At 38.3% G+C, this 17671-nt stretch overlaps 1 protein-coding gene across 1 annotated transcript; it reads right to left on the bottom strand.

Annotated features, from left to right (window-relative positions):
- Window positions 1-83: 83 nt before the first annotated feature.
- On the bottom strand, window positions 84-15929 carry trmt1l (tRNA methyltransferase 1-like). Its single transcript, XM_087830452.1, has 16 exons — window positions 15853-15929; window positions 12510-12605; window positions 12301-12363; window positions 10280-10393; window positions 10003-10067; window positions 7267-7423; window positions 4968-5088; window positions 4805-4884; window positions 4247-4499; window positions 2971-3183; window positions 2699-2889; window positions 2468-2534; window positions 1386-1549; window positions 1243-1308; window positions 698-824; window positions 84-539 (listed from the first exon to the last, which is right to left on the bottom strand). Exons 1-16 carry the CDS (start codon window positions 15911-15913, stop codon window positions 350-352), a joined length of 2028 nt encoding a protein of 675 aa, XP_087686578.1. The 5' UTR covers window positions 15914-15929; the 3' UTR covers window positions 84-349.
- Between the last annotated feature and the right edge of the window lie 1742 nt (window positions 15930-17671).

Genomic DNA, 17671 nt, shown 5'->3' with positions numbered 1-17671 from the left:
ACACTGGACAAAAAGAAACTGAACAGTTTGAAGAATAAAATTAGAGCCCAATAAAGAATTACTAAGACAGCAAGAGAGGAGATTTTTATGATGCTTTTATAAAACAAGGGAAACAAAAAGGTAATAAAGAGATTTTCAGGAGAAATAAATAGAGATAAAATGAGCCATCTGTCACACTTGAATTTGTGTACAAATAGAAAAATATCTTTCCTTGGTTTATGTTTGATTAAGGTTTATTCAGAAAAACCACATGTTTTGACTGAAACTGGCTGAGAATTTAGTTCAGGCGTAAAGAAGCAAAGAAATAAAGTTTCACTTCAGGTGTGGAGTAGTGAAGCCTTTTACTTGCTCACACTGTTTTCTCCATGCTCACGCTGGTCTGAGTGGCGCTAGCGTTGGTGCATGTAGGAACGCTGTACTTGGTGAGGACAGATTTAAACTGCAGCAGCGTGGCGTCGGTTCGAACCCCCGTTGGATCAAAGTGAGTCCGACTCACTCTGAAGCCAGCTTCTGTCAGGTACTGGAGGAACTTGTTCAACCTGTGCACAGAACAAAGTATTTACAGCGAGGTACACTCTGATCCTGACTAGTGTTTGGCCTGTTTTTGTACTTTGGTCATTAGTTTCCTATTTGTTGCAAAGTCACCAAAATGTGAAAATACCTGAATTCTTGAGAGAGTTTGGTAAAGGTCACTCACTTGGGCATATTCATGCCACGAATGCTGTGGCGATGGATGCTGTAGTAGAATGGTGGGTGATCCAGAGCGGCATCAGACTTGAGCTTTTTCACAAAGTTCCCAGATTCATCTGCAATCTTCCTCTTTCCTACGGGAAAATTCAAAATTATACCTCAACAGAAAACTGGAAATGAAGAAGTCAAAAATCGTTTTCATGTAACGTCATATATGTTATACTGAATACTGAATATGTCTGAAATAATGCAGTAAAGGAAATTTTTAGGACAAAAACTATAATAGTAACTGAAGACGATGCCTGTAAAAAGTGTTAAAATTAAGACCAAGTAGTTAATTTATTCATCATGAATCTCTTTAATGCAGGAAAGGCTTGCACTGCCCTCTAGAGGACACATGCATGCCTAGAGTATGGCCGTCTGTGTACACAGTCTTTACTCCTTTCCCTTTTGTGCTGCAGGTTTTCACTCAGTTGTCCATGTGTGTGAAAATATTTCACACCAAGTAGGAGGCCTGAGTGAATAATGGAGGCTTAGAAAACTTTGACTCACCCGACTGATCAGCAGCACCCGACTCCTCTCCAGTGTTTAAGGTCTTAATGACAACGCCGCACTCCACTGCAAAAGAACAGAAGATCCTTTTAAGATTCAACCATGTCAACATCAGACCCATGTTACAGATGATAGATTGGTACCTTGGTTGGTGAGAGCCGACGGTCCGTGGACTAAAGACTTGAGGGTGTTGCACTCAGACTCATAGATCAGGGTTTTGACAAGCGGCTGGATATCATCCATGCTGTGCTTCACAGCTGCAGAAAGCATCCTTCTCAGAAAGCCTGTGTTAAATAGAGGACCAGACCTGCACATGCACACATACACAAACAGCTTGGTAAGTATTTGGACAATGACACTTTAACTCTTTGCTTGTGTACACAACTTCATAGGATTTTAAATGAAAGTCTTTAACAAAAGTATGAACTTTGTAGCACCATTTACATTTTGCATTACCATCTGTGTGTATTATTGTAGGATCTACCTTACAAATAAACACTTTGAGGGAGCTGTTGTTGTGATATCGGCGATTTTTCATAAACAGCCCCCCAGTTTCAGAGGCTCAAACGTAATTGGACTGACTAACAAAGTTTTAAATATAAGGAATGTAAAATGTAAACAAAGCATCCTTCAAATTAAAGAAGAGAGGGACGATCTGGCTCGCTCAGATGGTACAGGGTTGTTGTGTTCGTAGAATTGGCAGCTTGCACATCTGAAAAGATGTGCAAGCTAAGTTTGGAAAAACATACAGGTTTTCGAGCAGCATATTCTCCCATCCAGATGATATCTTTTTCAGGGAATACCTTGCATATTTAGACTTTAGATGGGTTATTTAGTCTAATTAAGGAAGGCATTAGGGGAATAGAGAACTAGGGCCAGGATGAGCCGCACAGTTTTAAAATAGTTCTTGATTGTTGGTTCTTGTGGTCATATCATGCTTTTATCTCTTTCTGGACTCTTTACAAGCTTGTTTTTATCATTAAATTATGCACCCAGTTTTTGTGGGTGTTAGATGCATCCTTCAATAACAAAAAATGGTTTAAAGTATCAGGATTTTGGTAAAGCATTTTTTTCAGTGGCCATTAAGTAATTTAATTGCCACAAAAATGTTTTAAATTAAATGTTAGCACAAGGATAAGTGGAAGAGAATGGATATTAACACCAAACTATTACAGCTACATGAGAACGCAGCAGTCTGTGACTGGTGTTGCTATGTGCAGTTTACCATAGAGGTCCCAGCTGCACTGCTGTTTTTCCAGGCAGACTTCCATGACAGTTGCAGGGTAATGTGTCTGAAACAAACAGGCATTAGAACACGATGATGAGGTAACTTCAGCATCTATTTAAAATTATTTGCTACAGCTCACCAAATATGTGATTCTTAAATTGCTTTAATGCTTCATGATTTAAAAGCTTGTAAAGAATCCTCTACAGTATATGATTTTCAGCCACTCACCATCCACCATGTTTCCCAGTTTGAGGAAGACTCTCTCCTCACACCACTGGCAGTGCATCAGTTTTCGTAACTTCTTGGCTGACTCATCAGCTTGCACAGGACCTCTGAGGACTCTCACAACCACCAGCACAAAATGCTCTAATGCCACCGCTAGCAGCACCTCAATGCCCTTGTTGCAGCGTGCTGCCGCTCTGCAGCAGATGGATGTTAATCAGTATAAAAAGCTGATTTAATTCTGCATCACATCCCACATTGAAATAAAAACAGCCTACCTGGCTACAGTCGCCACGACCATTCGTGCTGCCAACTCCTTGTAGTATTCGGTACGTACAATGTGGCAGCCATAGTGACGCAGGGTGACATTGGGGGACTTGGCATAAAGGGAGCTCGTGTCTGTGGATGTCACAGAGATGATGCCCAGGTTTCTGACGTTTCTGAAGGCAGCATCCAAGTAGTTCACTGCCGTACCAAATGGATCTAGGTGACTGAAACATTCATGAAATAGAAAGAAGTTAGAAAGAAATTTTTAATGACATTCTGACGGAATTGGGACCTCCCATAAACCCATAACACAGACTGTATTTAGATTCATAACATGAAAACCCTACAAAGATGAAGCTATAGTCAAAGATTATATTGAAATAGGGTCATAACCACTTTGAAAGGGAACCTGTTGTTTTGAAACTGGACAAGATGAGAAATAAATGTTTCCAATTCAACTAAGAAACTAAGAGACACTTAAAACTTATGTAGTTGTTCATCACAAGTTAGACTCAACCTGAACGATCGCATTTTGACTAACTGGATCAAAATAAATGTCATGTTAGATGAAACTTGAAACTAGGGATTGAGTCTATAAACACTTCAGAGTTACAGTAACTGAGTAACTGAGGCTACAGTTCAAAGGACTAAGTGCTCCATAGATTTTTATACAACTGGATTTCTTTTTGAAACAGAGGAGCTGCACCAGACTGGCCAAAAATGCAGGTACCTGCAATGGCTTCATATTTAGACCAAGAAGCTGCATCCTGCCTTGGTCTGCAACTCAAATATCCAGGGTGCCTCCTAGAAGCTGAATGCAATAAGTCCAGCATGTGACTAGATCTCTCTCTCTCTCTAAAAAAATTTTAAAAAAATAAATATATGTGTATATATATACATATATACATATATATATAATTTATTTTAAAATGATTTTTTTTTTAGATTTTAAAAATCTATCAACTAAACCTAAAAATGATCCAGATGTGGTTTCTTTGTAGTAATGGAGTTTTGTTTGTGAGGTTTATATAAAAGGGAGCCGTTTCTTGGGTTTTACTCTATCCACAATAGAACCAATATAAATAATGACCAAGGAGCATGATTCAAAGCTATTGCATTATTTCTTCCTTCTCCTGGATTGACCTACTTGATTAAACCCTAAAAGTTCAAGTGAGAGACTGCTGATCAACAGGCCTTCATTTATTACACCAGGAGACTCACAACACTAAGATCTTTTATGACTCAGCGTTACTAACTTGCCATGTAAAAGATACCCAGCACACTTACATGTAGTCAAAAGGTCGCAGGTGCATGATGACATTAGCATCCATTTTGACGACCTCAACAGTAGCAATGGGCACTCCTTCGACCTCATCGCTGGCCCCGTCAGATCCCCGGGGAACTCGCATGCTTCCGTCCACTCGGATGTTGTTTAGCTTGCAGTTCTCTTTGATCATTTTGACACATGTCTCACTGATATCTGTTATAGTAACTCTCACAGCATTAAGAAGATGCTTCGCCCACTGGAGGCCCATGATGCCTGAAAGGTGGCAAAGAAGAAATGTTGTGGAATTTTATTGCTGATTAGCTAATACTGCTGAGACATAATGTAAATTTACTTTCTGTTCTCAGAACAATGTGTCACTGCAAAGAACATTCAGCCTTCCAGCCTCTTAATAACTGATTTGAACTAAACTAAGCTTAATGAATAGAATTTTTATAGGAAAAATAAACAAGATTATGCTAAAACTTCTGTTATTTTATTGTTGTTTTTTTGAAGGTTTTGATTTGAACTTCTAACTAAAATGAAACTCTTCCGTGGAGTTCTGTACATTTCATACTCACCCGTGGCTCCAAAAGCATCCAGACACTCAACGGGGTTTCTCTCCTCGGCCAAAACAGCCAGCGAACAAAAAACCAGCTGCCTGAAACAAAACCCCACAAATTCCACTTTAATTTCTTAACATCAGAGACATACTGGACATATTTAACAAGAGCTCATCTCCACCTGTTGGGCTTCATCTTGCGATTGAAGTAAGTATCACTCTTCTGCGGAGTGGTGTGGTTTGGGAGGAGCTGAACATTTGTTCCGAGTTCTTTCATGATTTCGTAGGCTTGACCTGACGGACCTGTTTGCACAATAAAGCAGACGGGGAGATCAGTTTTTTATTACTAATACCTTGTGATTTTGCAAAACAAAAACAGGACCTTTAACAGCTGTGTTGCACATAAAACCCTGAAATTAAGCTGCAGACAGAGCTAAAATAAATAACAGACAATTTACATTCAAAAACAATTTGGAAAATCGACTCAATAAATAACTTTATAAGCCATTTTTAAGAATTGAAAGGTGGTCCAATGGTCCCTGTGATGGCCAAACCCATGGCCACACTCTAAAGTTGGTAACTCTTGTGTATTTTCATTTCTTTATTTAAACACAATAACACACGTTGGTTTCCAATAAGTTTGTTGATTGGTTTGGATACATTTGTTCTATTTGTAAGCGCACACATTTAGTTTACTTATGTATTCATACCAGTTCATTATTTTGATTTTTGACTAACCATTTGTTTCTTTACTTCTTACTTGCTATGATCCGGGGAGTTGCCACACAAAAGGTGGTGAAACCATTAAATAGAAAGAGAGGTAATTGGACCGCACCACCACTTCCTGCTGAAGGGGGAGAATGTGTGTTTTCTTTAATTAAAAACAAAGTATTTGTACTTAATTAAATATTTGAGTTTAGGGTTCAGTAGTTTGGATTTTCTTCTGTGGTGTTTAGTTTATTAACAAACTGGACAGTACTGCATTGTTTGTTGTTTACGATTGTGTTTTGTTTTGTTACCCCTCGTGTGTCATAGTGGTCTGGTCAGCCATTATATAAACCCTTGTGTGTCATTTCATGTTTAGGTCAGCTATGTTTGTTTAGGCAGTCATTTGGTTTGTTAAGTTTGCAGTCGTTACCTGAGTTCAGTTGTGTTTCTTTGACATTTTTTTATGAGCTCAACATTTATGACTTTTGTAAATATAATTTTTGGGGGTTAAATAAATGAAAACCCTATTTTTCTAATAATTCCTGTGACGACTCTTTTTTTCAACTCGGTCCATCACAGTCCCCACCACAGTTTGTCCAGTTTTGTAGCCAATCATAGGCCCAGCTGTCTTAAACAGTTTATTCAGTTGGCAGTTGTGATGCTGCTTGCCCAGCAGACCACAGCAAACTACACTGTGCTCACCACAACTGATAGAAAATCTCCAGCAATGTTCAGAGTGTGGATACCTAGGAACTCATATTCCTCTACCACATCAACATTCTACGCCAAGACAGACAAAAGCTGTGTAGCAATTGCTGCTTCTCTGATCTTATTCACACTGTGAGTTGGACAAAGTGTGATGTGTTCAAAGAGTAATGCCCAAGTAGTCAGCAATCCATGAGACGGTGGACATGTTTACTGAGATTTTCTTTCTTGGAGTGGGAGCAGGATTGCACTGGAGAAATCAAAGATGAAACTCTTACTATCTAGACTGAAGTAAGCTCTCTGCAGCATCGAGATGATTGTGCCAATATAGAGTTATATTTGTGTCACAAATCACAAACAATCATAATCTGAGACATTAGTTGTGTTTATTTTTGAATGGTACTCCTGGTCCATCTCTGATTGTTTCTAAAATGTTAAAATTGTGTCCATTTCACTCATACTACTAAAAACACCCATTTTTTTCCCAACACCTCCCCCAGATGTTTGATTGGATGGAGATCTTGGAAATCTCAAGGCCAAGACAAAATCTTCATGTTGCTGAGATCTTTATTGAAGCATTTTTTTTGTGATATGGCAGGAGACATGGTTTTGCTGAGAGAGGCCACAGTCACCAGAGAACATGATTATGATGCAGGGGCTGCCTCTGATAGATCACCGTCTTCCCAAAGTGCATTCTGCTTTGTTCTCTTCCCCGAGTAAATGATGTACAACCACGTACACTTCCACATAATGAAAACGTTTTTTTATTTTATTAATTTATCTCTTTATTTTCAAATAGCTGTACAGCACTTTGTCTGAAAGCGCTTTATAAATAAAGTTATTATTATTATTATTATTATTCCAAGTAAACATGACAGCTCGTGGTCAACTTCTTCAAGTGGCCCTGGGTCCAGACCTGCCATAAAACACCTGTCATTTGGGAGATTTTCTGAAAGTCAATCGCCCTCTGGAGTCACTCATATTAACTTCACTTCACCTCTGAGGGGACTTTTATGATTTTTATCAATACTGCAACTGTAAACGTCAGCTTAGCTCAGTGTTTCTTACTTGGCTCTTCAAACAGGACATCTGAGGTCCCGGAGTAGCTAGCCTCAGTCTCCCCTTTGTTTACGTGGCGTTTCAAGTGGCTAATCATGTCCGTCTTCCTGGCAATGGTAACAGAGCACACTACGCAGTGGTAGTGAGCGACGTGTCTCCCAGATGCCTACAGGGAAAGAATACAAACAACAAAGTGATAAAATATAAGCCCAGATCATTCTCTCACAAGAAAAAGGAATAAGGATGCTGATAATATGAATTTAATGTTGCTGTAGTATCCTGTATTGCCACATTCCGTATTTTCCGCACTATGAGGCGCACTTAACCTTTGTCTTGTCCTCCCAATTTCCATACACCTGTGGTCCTCAGGGGTCAAAAACGACCCGACGTCATTTGAGTATTTTTTCAAATACAAAGTACAAATTGTCAATCAATTCAGTGTTCACCTTAGTTTTACTTAAGATTAACATATTAACACAAAATTTACCTTTCATTTTGCAATTTAGGGCCACCAGACCTTGTTTACATAAAGTATTTGTATATATGTATTTGTATTTACTTATATTTGTATCTGTTTTTGAGTGAAAATAAAACGAGACAATAAAATAAAATGTTTAGATTATTTTGACTATCTGACTAACCACAGAGTGCTGTATGTTGAACTTTAGTGAGAATGTTTTTTTGAATCATTTAAAATTTTTAAATGGCAGCACATAATCACACCTGTGGTCCTCAGGGGTCAAAAATGACCCCATATGGTTTGGAGTGGATTTTTCACCCACTCGCTAGCTTCCACCTAAACATGATATAGCATGTTCTGACTGAGAAATTTCTGAAAGAATTAAAAGGTACAGCTCTGCCATCACTTCCAACATAAATGAAGACAGAAAACTAAACAGCAGTGATGTTTGTAGGGTTACTGAAGTTGGACTAGCTGTTATATATTGATTTGCTATGTGATCGCTAGCAAAACAGCTATGTTAGCATAACATAAACAGTGAAGCTGGAGGATGAACGCTAACTTTTTTCCACTCAATAAAAGTTAACGTGAGGGTTCCTGATGGTTAGAGACAAATGTAATCGCATGGCAGGATGCTGTAAACGGACCAAACTTCAGTCAAGAGAACAACTGAGATTATTCCACAATACGAGGTTGGTCATTAATATACTGCAACAACATGGGAATAGAGCAGCTGCGAGAGAATTCGACATTAATGAATCAATGGTACGGAAGTGGAGGAAGCAAGAAGAATGAGTTGAGTAAAATTTGACTTATCTGACTGTTTTGTTTCACTTAATGCGCCTTATGTATGAATACAGATCCATTCATCGACAGTGTCGATGAATCAAAAACAGATACAAATATAAACCCGCCTTATGGTCCGAAAAATACGGTACATAACCCAAAGTTACTGTTTGACCTTGAAGGTAGAAGTACAAATGTGAAAAAAAAAGTTGTCACATAACTTTGAAATAATGAGTATTTGCTTGTTTTGCAGTGCCTTTCAGCTGTGGAGGGTAAAACGTACAAAAATAAAATACATGAATAATTATCAAATACATTGATTTTTTTAAATGTCTGCCAATCTGTCCATCCATTTCCTTCCACTTATCCATGGCCGGGTTGCATTGGCAGCAGCCTAAGCAAGGATGCAGAGACCTTCCTATCCATAACTACCTCCTCGAGCTTATCCAAGGAACATCGAGGTATTATTTTCTCTTTGTTGGCTCCCTGTTAAATCCAGAAACTAATTTAAAATCCTTCTCCTCACATACAAGGTCTGAAATAATCAGACCCAACTTATCTTAATGACCTTACAGTATAATATCATCCCAACAGAGCAGTTTGCTCTCAGCTCCTAGTTTGGATGTGGAAGCCAGACATCCTCTCTACTTTTACGATTAGTTAGGGCTGGATCAGGTGACCCCAAATCTTCCCTTAGCTGTGCTGCAACAGGCGAAGGCTGCTGGGGGATCCCCATGATGAGTATTTCTTCTTTCACTCACTTTTTTTGCTCACTGTGTGGTTATACACCACTCTGCATTTAATTATTATTCATCTCTGGCTCTCTTCCACAGAGTGTCTTTTGTCCTGTCACCCCTCCCATTAGCGCCAACCGGTAGCAGCAGCTGGCCGCCCCTCCCTGAGCCTAGGTCTGCTGGAGGTTTCTTCCTGTTAAAACTTTTCCTTTTAAAAAAGTTTTTCCTTCTCACTGTCACCAAGAGTTTGGTGGTCATTTGATTGTTGGGGTTTCCAACAACCACTGTATGAATAAAATTTCATTGAACTAAATACGTTAAGCATAAGGAAGGAGGCTGAGGACTAGTGAGCGTCAGAACCACTACTGAAGATGAAACAACAAAAATCTGTAAGTACAACAAGAAGATGCAATTGCTCATGTGCTTAATGAGGACCTCAGGCAGCAGAAAGAGCAGCAAGAACAGGAGTCCCCTGCATGGCATGCATCACCAGCAGATAGAAAATGTGTCTCATAGAACAAAATCCTACCAACGCCTGGACAAAGCTTTGCTGAGACACAGCACAGAGGCAGACTGCAATGTGCAATCTACTCTTACACACTGTAACGTTAAAGATCCATTTATTTATTTCATTTCAGCACTTTAGCTCTGCACACTCAGGAAGTCTTAAAACTTGTTAATTGTTACCTGTTCTTATGTTTATCTTATTAGCATTTTATTGTTTACAAAAACCTAAATGATGTGTGTATGTGTTTTGTGTCTTACATGATCTCCGCTGAGGCTGGGCTTAACATTTCTGCAGGGCAGGTGACAGATGCACATCCTGTAGCCTGTTCAAAGAAACAGTTTTCACTTTCTGATATAGAAGAAGATCCCTGGAGTACAAACAGTGACCACACCCTTATCCACGACAGATTTAAACACAAAATATGATCCAGCATCAGTCACACAGAAGAAACAACTCCTTGCTGCTGCAGATTTTAGTTGAAACCAGATGACTGCTGGTTATTGTTGTATGTGTGTCGATTTGTATTGTTCCTACCTTCAAACTCTGCATACACTTTCCAGTGGAGGTTCTGCAGGTGTCGGCGGAGTTTGTGGCTGTAACAGGCCTTAAATTTCTCCTCAGGACACAGAGGACACGATTTCCGCCCAGCTTTTGAGCGAAAAAGGCAAAAATCAGCACAACACTAATCAACTGCTTTATTGATTAGAATTCATTGGTTGGTGTGTGACCTATCACATAACTGTATTTCAAATGTAAAAAATAAAATAAAATACAGGACTAAATCAATAATTGCTTTGTCCATAAATGTCAGAATGGTAAAAGCTAGCATCCTGATACAACGTCTGAAACTGTGAAAATTTTCAATCATGTAAAATCTGACACATCTGATCACATTTGACAGGACTGAAGTAATTATTAGAGTATCAATAATTACGGATTCATTGTCAACTAACCTCTTAAACACATACCAATTTCAACCTTGTGCATTTACTATCAGTGTGCTTTGATGTGTAATTTAACCGCAAACCAATACTATCGGCTGATATTAACTATTTGCCAGCCCTATCAGTATCAATATTAATAATGGCCAATAAATGAACATTTTAAAATTAAAGAAGAAACACTCTTCAACCATGTGTTGCTGTTGCTCTTTTTCCCAGGAAATGGTACTACTTTTTTATTGGATTTCAAATATCAGTATCGGTCTTAAAAAATTCTCTATCGGTCGGGATCTAGAAGTAATGGTATTTGTTACTTGCTGTTTTGTTTGTCTCTCCTGTAGTTTGTGTTTTGTCCCATCTTTACTGGTCTCTCTATATTCTTATTTTTTCCATTTTACCCTCTAACCAGGATGTGCCTGAGTCTGGTTCTGCGAGAGGTCTCTTCCTGTTATAAGAGAATGTTTCCTTCCCACTTTCCCCACGTACTTGTTTACAAGGGATCATGAGATCATTGAGGTGCACTCTACAGAAGTGTTTTTGCCTTTTTAAACTTAACAAGAATTGTTGCACATTTGTACAGCTGTTTGTATTTTCAGTCCACTATCTGTCAATTTAAATGTCTACCGTTGTCCCTTAAAGTTCACTAAAATGTATCACCCTGCACTATAAAAACAAAGAGTAATTAACAAGTATGAAATGGATTCTTTAAGAAATGATTGTCAAATACACACTGAAGGTGAGGGATTGTTATTGTGTCATTTAGCTACTTGATTGGTACTAGGTAAATAATTACATAATCAATAAGCTAACATACAGATGAGGACAATGAAAAGCTGTTCTTTTTTAAAACGATAATATTTCATAATACTCCCACCACAGTGTTTCTATTTGACGACAGTATTCTCTGAGTGTTACGCATCTCTTTTCTTTCCCCAAACCTAAGCAGCATTCTCTATAACCAAAGAGTCTAGAGCTCTTTCATCTCATCTGACCAAAGGACATATCCGTATGTATAATCTTTCTCTAGGTTATCCTTAACATACTTCAGGCTGGCTTGAAGGCATCTCTTCTGCAGAAGTAAAGTTTTTCCCGACCTGCAACATCATGGTCCCTTCCTGTGCATAGTTGTTGTGAGTCTCCTCACTATAGTTCCCAGGTTGGCTGGGTTATTCACTAGTGTCTTGGTAGTTTTACTGGAGTCTTTATACGCATCTCTCACTATTCATTTTTTTATTTTTCACTTGCCTGTTCTTTACTGTGTGCCTCTCTTTGAATTTCTTCATTACTTTTCCCTCCAGTTCTTGACACTTGGAATATCTTTGATAACTTTGTATATCCATCGTTTTTTATTGTTGGTTTTTTTTCTTAAAGTATTTACTGTGTACTATAATAATAATTCATTCTAAGGAAAACTGTTAAAAGGAAGTTTTGTAAGGAAAACTACTATGTTTAGAAATGCTATGTTGAAAACCTCACGGGGGGGGGGGGGGGGGGGGAGGGAGGGAGGCTATCAATTTTGTTCTAATATGTGATTGCTCAATAACGAATCAACAAGTCTTTAAGTCTGCCCGTCTGTCACTGACTATCTAATAAAAACTGAAGAAGTGAATTTACCACCACTGAGGTCAACCAGCATCTCAAGGCCCTCCAGTTTAGTTTGAATGGAGAGGTGTCTCTCTATTTGGAGAAAAGCAGAACACTTGTTATATTATCACAAAGACCAGTTAAAGTTTAGTCATGAATGCTACCTGATTCAATTCTGATGAGCACATGAATGCAGCTGTTATGCAAATCCTAACAAAAATCGAGTTATATTTAATTACCAGCAGTTGTGATGGATGGTTTGGCATCATCATCTGTGGCAGTTTCACTCTTCAGTGTCTCCTCAGCAACAAATGGTCCATCGCCCCCATCCCCACCTTCAGAGATGAAGAGAGAGAAAAGAAAAATACTTCCTTAACTATTTTAAAGGAGTTCAATGGCTCAAAGTTTTAATTTTTATTATTATTATTATTATGATCATCATCATCATTGGTAGTAGTAGTATTATTATATTTACCTCTATGACCAACATCTCCAAAACTAGACAACTAATACCAAATTAATCACTACAGGTCAGAGGAAAATGATGGAAATTCGATTTTATGATTTTATTCCAATAGAAATAAAAAATATTTGACATCGTTTCACAAAATTTATTACAATAAAGTTAAGGAGTTGCCACTGAAGTTTACTCCCCACTTAAATTTGAATACACTTAAAGAAAAAAAACCCAGCTCATTAAAAGAACATTTGGATTTTTCTCTACCACACACAACTGTTAAGTATGTCAGGCATAAGCATTTCAGATAAATGTCAACAGAATCCACTTTTTTAAAAAGTTACTAACAGACTTCTTTGAAGAGAAAGAAAAGCTTAACTTAAAAACAACATTTAAAAAAGAAGAAAAGCTCAGAACAAGAATAACATCCCGTCATGTTTCCAGACAGAGTTTCTTTACGTTTTACCCATTTGTGCTTCATCTGGGGTTCTGATACACGTTTAAGGAACAAGTGATCAACACGAGGCCCTCGCTAATCCTCTCAGACACTTGGGTTAGGCCTTGGTGAATCTTGAGACCCTTCTCCAATGTTATCCTTTTTCCAGGTATAAATGTAGGTATACAGTTTGTCTTTCAAGTGTTGTTGTTCCATCCACTGCAAAGCTTATCATTTTAGTCATTTCCATTTTTGTTTCATGGTTTAATGCCATGTGGTCCACAATTAAGTCTTCTTGCACTTCTTGTAGCCATAAATGGGTGGATCCAAACCACTATATAGAGACTTGTCAAGACCCAAATATAGAGAACTGCAATAATGCAATCTAGAGGTGATGACGGCATGAATACATTTTTCAATGTGTTTTCGGGGGTGACAGGATTTTGCTTTGGTAATTTCATGTAATGGCAAAAACTAGTCTCAATAATCGTGGTCAGCTGCTTGTAAAATTTAAAATAAATATTTAGAAACATTAAAAGATTTCTAACAGTAGAAGAACAATAAGAAGGAAGTGGGCAAAGTGAACTCATCCATAGGGGTATTATTCTGAAGCCTTGTTTTCATTAAGGGTAAGAACATTTTGTTCTTACCCTTCTCTGAGTACCCTTCTCTGTTCTCTGATCTTTGGCATCTTGTAGGCAGTTATATAGTAAAACTTAATTTGTTACAGAGTCAGCAAAAATAAGTCACTCACTATGTGCTCACAGCCAACAAAAACAGTGTTATTGTGGGGCTCAGTGTGAGGACTGAGCGAAGAGTTTCAGGACAGAGCCAATGTTTTGGCACTGCAATAACAAGTTGAGCCATCCACTTGAAGTGCAGATGACTCACTCGCCTGATAACGTAACTGGTTTAAATATTCTCCTCCTGAAAGTGAAACTCTTACAAATCCATATTTCAGCCACAAAACTGTTCACAACTTTCAATCACAAAACTAACACTAGGACTCTTTAAAGCCATGAGCTTTTTAACTTCAAAAGGCAGCTTTCGGCCAGTGTAGACATTTGTAAATATGGCCCTAAAAGTTCCTCTATCTTTAAAATTCCAACCTTTGGAACAAAGGGATATTTTTCCACATGCTGACCTCATTTATATGACTTCCATAAATCAATGATATGAGAACACGTGTTGGCAAATGTGCATCTTGTAGTCCATCTTCTGCCCATTGTAGTTTCAATCCATCTGTCCTAAACAATGTGACATCCAGCATTACATTTTTAAGGACAATAGTGTAAGGTCATTACAATTGACAACACAAGGCTCTTGTCTTTACCCAAGTTCTTAGCAATTCTCCTAACCACTTTTCCTTTCCTTGAAAAGCGTTACAGTCGAAATGTGGAGATTACTCTTGTTGTTTCAAGACAAACTGCCATAATTGTGATACCCTCTGAGGGTTGAGGAGCTGTAATCTGCACTTTTTGATGTTTTCCAAAAAATAGAATTTTGATTTTTATCTCAAAATATTATTTTGACTTTTCTCTCAAAATAGAATTACAACTTTAGTCTGAAATAATATTTTTTTTCTTAATATGGCCCTAACACTTCTTTGTAAAAAGCTGCCCTGCATTTTTTTGTTAAATGTGAAACAGTGAATCTCAGGAAGCCAACATCTATCAGGCTAATATTAGACCAAATGATGAATGTGTACACTGGCAACATTAAAGAAATGTTTTTCTGTCTTTAAGCATTTTTATCCAATAAAAGGTAGAAATAATGGAATTCTTTATCATTACTGGAGTTATAGCAGAAACCGTTTTTACTGACGGTTAGACTAAACTGTGGGTGAATGCATCTGGACTCTTTGCTATCTGGGTCCATCAGTAAACTGTGTCTGATCAGTCTCTCCGCATTTCATCTTCTCTTTCTCTCTCTTGCATTTTGACCTTTCAGGTTTCAGCGGAATCATTAGATCTAAAATCAAACGTAGAATTAGGATTAAAATTAATCTAATGAAAGTTCAAGCTGGCTAAATGATGAGCATGGATATTAAATTAAAATGATACATTTTGTATCAAACGCGGATAACTCAGGGTGAACTTACTCAGAGTTGACTGAACTTACTCTGATCAGCTGTTCTGGAGCAACCCGGAGTTGCCGATCATAAAGTTGACCAACTCATATTTTATTTTTAAACTAAGGTTTGCTGGATATGCTTCCTGGAATAGGGCCCTGAATTTGGGTCCACAGTTGAAATGTTCACAAACATCACCAATGAAAACCAAAACCAGTTAAGCTGGAACACCAGTTAAAATAAATGAACAGTTTAAGCGGTATGAAGTGAGCGGCTCTGCGGTCCTGTAGTGCAGCTCCGTGATGACACCAGGTTAACTGAAAATGCAACTCAAACCACATTAAAATCAGCAGCTGTTCAAGGCCAGCTGCGCTATCTCATGCAACAGGAAGCAATAGCGGAGTACTATTACCGCCTCCCTTTTTGTCGTTGATGTTGTTGACTATTAGGTCCTATGGCGGAGCTCCATGCTGAGGCCCTCGTTTAGTTCCGCAGTTATAAACTCAAACTCCCGTTAAATAGGCTGCGTAGCATTAATAATGCCTGTAGTATGATTTATGCTGCATTGTATGTTTGCAAATTTAGCGACCAAACATGCAGGCGCTACAGTTTACCCACGTTTGTTATCGACGTCCTCCTGGTGTAGCTGAGCAGCGTCCGCCTCTTTAAGCTCCGCCATTACGAACTACAGCAGCACACACAGGAAATGTTCTATTCTACGTTCTTTACGTAAGGCGCGTTGTTTTAAACGCAATTTGACATTTTACGGAAGCGCATCGCATTCACGACAGATGCGTGATTAATACACATTTTATAATCTAAAATGAGTTACTGTTGCAAATAAAATAATACCACACGACTCAGAATACCTGACAACGTGCTGAGGATAACCAGATACCTTCAGTGTCAAATTATGCAAGTAGCCTATAGAAAGTGAAGCAGAACTCTTACTGGTTCATTTCAAAAATGTTAACAAAAATAAGAATTACAAGATCAGAATATTTATGACATATCTAATTATAATTATAAGATAATGTCTCCAAACAGGTTTTCCGTTTTTGTTGCAATATTTTGTCATGGAATTTTATTATTAAACTGAATTTAAAAAAATGAAATGATTAATGTAATGGCTAAAGGAATGAACCACCCATCCATATGGCAAACCAGTTTTGAGACAATTCCTTGAAAAAAAAAAGTAATTGCTAATTTTCCTAAGCAAACATGTGTGTAATTACTCCACAAAGAATGTAAGCTGTTACACAAATTGTTTCTGCAATGACTTATACATTGCTTTTGCATTAGGGTCACTACTGAGAACAGGATGGCTGCACAGAGCGTAATTAACACTACCCAAAAAATCCCTGGCTGCGCTCTGCCACCCCTGCAGTCCATCGCCAGCTCCTCCTGTCTTGCATCCCACCACCTGTTTGACCCGCTACACACTGGCTGACTCCTCAGGTCAATCAGGTCCCACACTTCCACAAACAGCTTCTTCCCCTATTCGGACTGTTATTGTGGATAAGGGTTTTGGCCTGTCTTAGCAATGCAAAGACCCAAGCATATAAGTATATATAATATATAAGTAAGCATCAAGGAGAAGGCGGCACTCATACCGCTTAGTAATATCATCATCATCCTTCCGGCAGACAAGGGTAGGTGCACAGTTTTGCTAAACCAGGACAGACTATCATGAGAAAACTTTGTCACTGTCATTTAGTGACAAAAATACATTGCATCTGGAAAGTATTTACAGCACTGCACTTGTTGCACATTTTCTCACATTACAGCCTTATTGCAAAATAGAGTCATTTTGTTTTTCACCTCAAGATTCTGTACACAATGCTTCATAATTGCAAAGTGAAAAAAAATGTGCTTAAAATTCTTGTAATTTTATTGAAAACAAAAATATATTTACAGTATTCACAGCCTTTAACATTACACTGAGAAACAAGCTTTGATACATCCTGTTTCCAGTAATCATCTATCAGATGTTTCTACAGTTTGATTGGAGTCCATCTGTGGTAAATTCTCTTGACTGGACATGATTTGAAAAAGCACACACCTGTCTATTTAAAATCCCAAAGTTAACAGTGCAAGTCAGAGCACAAACCAAACTGAAGGAATTATCTGTAGATCTCCTTGACAAGACTGTATCACAGATCAGGGGAAGGGTCTTCCAAGAGAAAGCGGCGTCTGGATTGGTACTTCGAGCTGGATTTCAATATCCTGTTCATTTCCGCAAATGCTGACTGATACCATGCATGGAAAAGTGCTGAGTCATTTCAGGCCAGTGAGCCCTTCTAATGCTTGGTTCAGTTCCATTAGGTGCAGTGTTGTTAGGGATAAACGTTCAACAGCACGTTCCGAACATCCTGCATGCCCTGCTGTATGCAATAATGCAGAAAGAAATACAGGTTACACTTGGGGGCAGCGAAGG

Source organism: Neolamprologus brichardi, chromosome 17, assembly GCF_056152115.1.
Source record: "Neolamprologus brichardi isolate AB-2024 chromosome 17, ASM5615211v1, whole genome shotgun sequence".
NCBI lineage: Eukaryota > Metazoa > Chordata > Actinopteri > Cichliformes > Cichlidae > Neolamprologus > Neolamprologus brichardi.
Note: the sequence above shows the minus strand (reverse complement) of the source record. Positions and strands in the feature narration are given on the sequence as shown.